The 7,367-nt window shown below is 35.5% G+C and overlaps 1 protein-coding gene across 1 annotated transcript; it reads left to right on the forward strand.

The window, feature by feature from the left end:
* The first annotated feature begins 2,935 nt into the window (after positions 1–2,935).
* LOC110619021 lies at positions 2,936–3,607 on the forward strand. Its single transcript, XM_021762280.1, has one exon. The coding sequence runs from the start codon at positions 2,936–2,938 to the stop codon at positions 3,605–3,607; it is 672 nt and encodes a 223-aa protein (XP_021617972.1).
* The last annotated feature ends 3,760 nt before the right edge of the window (positions 3,608–7,367 follow it).

Here is a 7,367-nt window from a genome sequence, read left to right on the forward strand (position 1 = left end):
ATAAATTAAAAATTAAAATTTTAATATTTATGAAAATTAAACATAATTGATTTTAATTAGAAATCAAATTGAATCGAACTAATTTAATTCGGTTTGATTTGATTCGATTTGATCGGTTTAAATTTTTAATAATTTTTTTATTTTTTAAATTTTATTTTTAATATTTTAAAATTTAATTAAAATATTTTAATTTTGATATAATTTAATCTCTTTAAAAATAATATACTACTATTATTAATGGGTTCAAATTTGATTTTTTTGATTTTATTTTGACTAAAATCAAATTGAAATGACTGAAAATTTTAAAATTAAAAATTAAATTGAAATAAATAAAAAGTTAAATTAAATTTATAAATTAATTTAGTTGAATTGATTTTTTTAATTTGATTTCGATACTGATTGCTTATGCATGAGAGGGCAAATAAAACTTGGTAATTATATATAAAATTCATTTAAAAAAATTGTCATAATTAACGGATGCCCTGCGTTTTATTTTTAAAGGAAAATATTTAGTCTTTTAAGATTTTTTACCAATTAATTGAAAGTTTTGTTATAAAATCTATTGTCTAATGTATAGTCAAAGGTAAATAATCTTTATTTTCGAAAATTTCCTTTCTCCCATCGATAGCCTCTATATCTTCACCTCCATAGCTATAACCATCTTAACCACTGCTAAATTTGGCTCCCACATTTCACTCGATCCGCAAGCTTAAACCATTCCCACCATAGCCTCGATCCACACAGCTTCTCACTCCATCTAACTTTGCTTTGTTCGTGCAGATCTCCAAATGCCATTTTTGTCCATTCTCTATCTCTTTCCATCTGTCAATTCAAGAAAAGCTTAAAAAACAAAAAATAAAGATCATTAAGATTTTAAGTAAACTATAGCTATTGTTCTCGAATTGAAGGTCACCCACAAACAACATCCTCAATTCATATCTAGCTGAGACTCCTAATTTTCAATCGGTTAATCCAAGATAATATTATCCCTTCTAAAGTAGCTTCTCAGTCCCAAGTTCTCTATATTTGCCCTTTCAGCTTACCCTCTCTCCCAACAATGTCTTGCACTATGATTAAATTTTTCAAATTATGAGAAATGAGATTTTTCAGTGGCTCTCTGTTGCCAAAACATTGACCCTTCGCCGTTAACTAAGGAGAATAGGAGAACGCCATAACTGTGGTAGCAACCACCTCGACTAGCCGTGTGGACTTCATCTTATACTCCCATGTTGTATCCGTGTGAAATTCCCTTCCAATGTACAAGCCACAGGGCAGTTGCCTCATTACGACGTTTGGTAATTCTTCAGTCAAGCACTGCTTAAGGATAGGGCTCTGCAGGGACTGTTAAGTCAAGAATGACTGAAGTTGTTTGAACATTAGAATAGGCAGGCTTAAGCAATGAAACATGAAAAATATTATGAATCTTTGCATCTTGTGAAAATTGCAACTTGTAAGCAACTGGACTAACATGTTCCAAGACTTTGTAAGGACCATAATAATGATTATGCAACTTGTGATAACTGCGAGGCATTGAGTGTTGCATATAAGGTCTGAGTTGAGAAAAACCATATCCCCACAAAAAAATTCTCTATCAGTCCTGTTCTTATCAACCATCCTCTTTATTCTATCAGTAGGTCGCTTCAAATGATGCTTCAGTAAAAAAATTATTGCCTCCTTATCCTTCATAAAGTGGTTCATAACTTCAACAGGTGAATCTTTTAGAAAATAAGGCACATGGATAGGAGGAGAAAAACCATATAGAGATTAAAAGGGAGAAATCTTAATTGCAGAATAGTATTGATATATTATACCAAAATTCTATTAAGGAGAGGCATTAAACCCATGAATTAGGTAAATCACTAGTCATGCACCTCAAGTAAGTCTCTAAGGATCTGTTAACAACTTTAGTTTACCCATGGGATTGTAGATGATAAGCAGTGGATAAATTCAGTGAGACTCCTTAAAGTTGGAAAAATTCTTGCCAAAAGTTACTGGTAAATACTGCATCCCGATCATAAACTATAACCTTGGGTAACCCATGTAACTTGTATACAGTATCCAAAAAGGTTTGTGCTACCATTTTAGTTGTATAAGAATGTTGCAAGGTACAAAAATGTACATATTTAGTCAATCTATCCATAACAATCATAATAACTATCTTTTCCCTTGAATTTGGTAATGCATCGATAAAATCTATTGTGACATCAAGAAATACACCTTGAGATAAAGATAAAGGTTGCAACAATCCTGGGAAGGCAATATTCTCACACTTATTCATTTGACATATAGTAAATTGCCTTATATGTTACCTTATTGACTTAAGCAATTCTTTCCGGTATACAACAAAGATAATCTTCTTGTTGTTATTGAGACACCAAAATAACCTCCCAATGAAGAATCATGATGCAACTCTAAAAACTTATCTTTTAATTCCTTAGAATCACCAATCACCAACTTGTCTTTCCTTCTCAACTGACTGTCTATCCAAGAATAGTGGGGTGAGAAGTGGGATCTTTCTGCAATTCAGTTATGATCTTTTGCAACAGAGGCTTAAATTGCCAAAGTGATTTATATTATCAAACAACTGGCTAGATAATAACTTTGTTAGCAAGTGAATCAAGACCTGTTCCATGTAGTCCTGGACTTTAGGATTGTCCTATTCTTTAGCTGATTTTCAGCAAGATTTTTTGTTTTATTGTTAAGTAAGAAGTGACAGTAGTGGTCACTAGTTTTTAGCTATTCTAAGTTTTGCTGTAACTCTATAAATTTGCAGTTTTGGAATTCAAATATACATAACTTTTTCCAATTATTAAGCTACAACAGTGGTATCAGAGCCCTATTTCTTACGGGATATGTGAGAGTTCTTTCTGAGTGACTTGTGAGTTTTTTTTCTAAGTGTTTATCTAAAATTCTACTGCTGTAAGGAATTTTTTTAATGGAGGGAGATAGTTCTTTCTCAGTGGTGGCTCCACCTGTATTTGATGGAGAAGACTACCAGGTGTGGGCAGTAAGAATGGAAGCTTTTTTGGAAGCGTGTGATTTGTGGGATGCTATAGAGGAGGATTATGAGGTACGTCCTTTACCAGGAAACCCAACGGTGGCTCAGATCAAAACACACAAGGAGAAAAAGACTAAAAAATCCAAAGCGAAGAATTGTCTTTTTGCTGCAGTTTCTCTTAACATCTTCAGTAAGGTCATGTCACTTGGTTCAGCTAAAGCCATCTGGGATTTTCTGAAGAAAGAATATAAAGGAGATGAAAGAATCAGAGGAATGAAGGTGCTGAATCTGGTTAGGAAATTTGAAATGCAGCAAATGAAGGAGTCAGAAACGGTCAAAGTGTATGTAGAGAGGCTGTTTGGCATTGCAAATAAGGTAAGGATACTTGGAGATGAATTTATGGACAATAGAATTATTCAAAAAATACTTGTATCCTTACCTGAAAGATATGAGGCAACTATTGCTTCTTTGGAAAATACTAAAGATCTGTCAAAGATCAGTTTGGCAGAATTAGTAAGTGCGTTGCAGGCACAGGAACAAAGAAGAATGATGAGACAAGAAGGAAGCACAGAGGGAGCTTTGCAAGCCAAATGGCAGCAGAATTCTTGAGACAAAAACAAAAAGTGGAGAGGAAAGAAAGGAGCAGCAGGCAATTCAGAAAATGCTGCCACTGAAAGCAACTCCAACACTAGCAGCAAAGGAGGAAAATTCCCTCCTTGTTAGCATTGTGACAGAAAAAACCATCCTCATGACAAGTGTTGGAGAAAGCCTGACATGAGATGTAGAAAGTGTAAGAAGCTTGGGCATGCAGAGATAATTTGCAAAGAGAAAGAAACACAACCACAGGGTGAAGCTCAAGTTGTAACTCAACAAGAGCCAGAACAACTCTTTGTTGCTTCATGTTTTGCGTCAAAGACATCAAGCAAAAATTGACTTGTTGATAGTGGTTGTACAAACCATATGACCAATTGTGAGGAGCTGTTCAGAGAGCTTGACCAATCTGCAAGTTCAAGGGTTAGAATTGGAAATGGAGATTACATCACAGTAGAAGGAGAAGGGACGGTAGCCATTGAAAGCCCTATTGGTATTAAAATAATTTCAGAAGTTCTGTATGTTTCTGAAATTGACCAAAATTTGCTAAGTGTGGGACAGTTGCTGGAGAAAGAATTCAAGCTTGTGTTTGAAAATAAAATGTGTCTGATCTCTGATCCTAGAAGTCAAGAATTGTTCAGAATTAAGATGCGGCAAAGAAGTTTTTCTCTGAATCCTTTGGAGGAGGAGCAAACGGCTTTTCCGTGTCAATTTACTTCCGCAGACACTTGGCACAAACGGATGGGGCATTTTCATCATCAAGCTTTGCTGTTCATGCAGAGAAATAATCTTGCAAGAGGTCTACCGAACCTGGAGGAGCATCTCACAAGTTGCAAAGCTTGTATGCTTGGGAAACAAATTAGATTTCCATTCAGAACATCTACATGGAGAGCTACAGAGAAATTGCAGCTAATTCATACTGATCTATGTGGTCCGCAGTCAACTCCTTCACTAAATGGCAGCAGATATTACATAGTCTTTATTGATGATTTAACAAGAATGTGCTGGATATACTTTATGAAATTTAAATCGGAGGTTGCTGAAATTTTCATAAAGTTTAAAAATTGGATTGAAAACCAAAGTGGCTGCAGAATTCAGGTCATTAGATCAGATAATGGCACTGAATATACGTCGGAGAAATTCAATTTATTTTGTGAAGAAGCTGGAATTGAGCACCAACTCACTGTCCCCTATTCTCCACAGCAAAATGAGGTCAGTGAAAGAAAAAACAGAACCATTATGGAGATGACTAGGTACTTGTTGCATGAGAAAAATCTTTCAAAAAAATCCTGGGCAGAGGCGGCACATACTGCTGTTTTCTTGCTGAATAGACTGCCTACAAGAGTAGTGGGAAAGAAAACTCCATATGAAGCTTGGCGTGGAGTCAAACCTGATTTAACCAATCTTAAAATTTTTGGTTGTCTCTGTTTGTCACATGTTCCACAGGTAAAAAGAGACAAACTTGATGAGAAGGCTGAAGAAGGAGTTTTTGTTGGTTACAGTTCGGTGTCTAAAGCCTATAGAATTTTTCTTCCTCGGACAGAAAAAATTATAACCAGTAGAGATGTTCAATTCCTTGAAAGTGAACAATGGGACTGGAATGAGGAGTCTCAAATAAAAAAACAAATTGTGTCCTTTGTTCCTGATGAACTAGAAGATGATCAACCTGTCAGGGGAACAAGAACACCCTCAGACATTTATCAAAGGTGCAATGTTGCTGTTTTTGAACCAGCTGGTTATGAGGAAGCAAAAATTGACAAAAATTGGGTGAAAGCAATGGAGGAGGAGCTGGCTATGATAGAAAAAAAATCAAACATGGGAGCTAGTAGAAAGACCTCAAGATAGAAAAGTAATTGAGGTGAAATGGGTTTTCAGGACAAAGCTAAATCTTGATGGCTCATTGAACAAGCATAAAGCAAGGCTAGTGGTGAAGGGCTATGCATAAATTTGGGGAGTAGATTTTTCTGAAACTTTTGCTCTCGTAGCAAGGCTGGACACAATCAGAATACTGTTGGCGTTGGCGGCACAACAAGGTTGGAAGCTTTTTTAGCTTGATGTGAAATCGGCTTTTTTGAATGGTACTTTGCAAGAAGAAATTTTTGTTGAGCAGCCCGAAGGTTTTACTATGCCCGGACATGAAGAAAAGGACTGCTTGTTAAAAAAGGCTCTTTATAGGCTAAAACAAGCTCCACGAGCTTGGTACAACAGAATAGATGATTATTTGCTGAAATTAGGCTTTGAAAAAAGCTTAAGTGAATCAACTTTATATGTTAAAAAGGTTGATTCTGAAATTATAATCATCTCTCTCTATGTAGACGATTTGCTTGTTACAGGTAATAATGTTGCAAAGATTGAAGAATTCAAGCAGGAGATGATGAAAGTTTTTGACATGACAGACCTTGGTGAAATGAATTATTTTCTCGGAATGGAAATAAAGCAAGTTCAGAATGAAATTTTTATATGTCAAAAGAAGTACTTGAAGGAAATTCTGAAGAGATTCAGAATGGGTGAATGCAAAAGCGTGAATACTCCAATGAATCAAAAAGAGAAGTTGCAGAAAAAAGATGGAGCTGAACGTTCTGATGAAGGAGTGTAAAGAAGCCTGATTGGATGTTTAATGTATCTTACAGCAACAAGACCTAACATTTTGTATCCTGTAAGTATCCTATCCAGGTTTCTGAATTGTACTAGCAAAATACACATGATCGCAACCAAACGTGTGCTTAGATATCTCAAAGGAACTCAAGACTATGGCGTTAAATTCAACAAAAGTCAGGATTTCAAGCTTTATGGATATTCTGACAGTGATTGGGCAGGGTCCTTTGATGATATGAAAAGCACTTCTGGTTATTGTTTTACTTTTGAATCAGGGTGCTTTTCTTATTGTTCCAAGAAATAGGAGATTGTGGCACAATCAACTGCGAAAGCTGAGTTCATAGCAGCAACAGCTGCCGCTAATCAAGCACTATGGCTTAGGAAGATTATGGTGGATTTGTAGCTGAAGGAAGATGACAGCACTGTGATATTTGTAGATAACCAAGTTGCCATAGCTATATCTTAAAATCCAGTGTTCCATGGAAGAACTAAGCATTTTAATGTTAAGTTTTATTATTTGAGAGAAGTCCAAAACAGTGGTGAAGTGAAGTTAGTGTACTGCAACACAGAAAATCAGATCGCAGACATATTTACAAAATCACTTCATGTTAGCAGATTTGAATTTCTCAGAGAGAAGTTGGGAGTATGCAGCTCCTGATCCAGGAGGAGAATGTTAGCAAGTGAATCAGGACCTGTTCCATGTAGTCTTGGTCTTTAGGATTGTCCTATTCTTTAGCTGATTTTCAGCAAGAATTTTTGTTTTATTGTTAAGCAAGAAGTGGCAGTAGTGGTCACTAGTTTTTAGCTATTCTAAATTTTGCTATAACTCTATAAATTTGCAGTTTTGGAATTCAAATATACATAACTTTTTCCAATTACTAAACTACAACAAACTTAACTGTAATGGAAAATGCTGCAATTGTTGGAAACCTAGACAAGGCATTAGCAGCTTGATTGGAACAAGATGGCAAGTAGCTCCCTTTCATAGGCTGATAGTAACATATTCCTTGGAGATTAGGTTTTGCTTATAAATGAAATAAGACGTCCTTCCTGCATAAGCACAACCCCAATACCTTTTCCAGATGCATCTATTTCAATTATGGAAGTTTTGGTGAAATCAGGTATAGCCAATACCGGTGCAGTAACAAAAGCTTGCTTGAGTGAATCAAATGCTGTTGAGATA

Source organism: Manihot esculenta, chromosome 7, assembly GCF_001659605.2.
Source record: "Manihot esculenta cultivar AM560-2 chromosome 7, M.esculenta_v8, whole genome shotgun sequence".
Classification (NCBI taxonomy): Eukaryota; Viridiplantae; Streptophyta; class Magnoliopsida; order Malpighiales; family Euphorbiaceae; genus Manihot; species Manihot esculenta.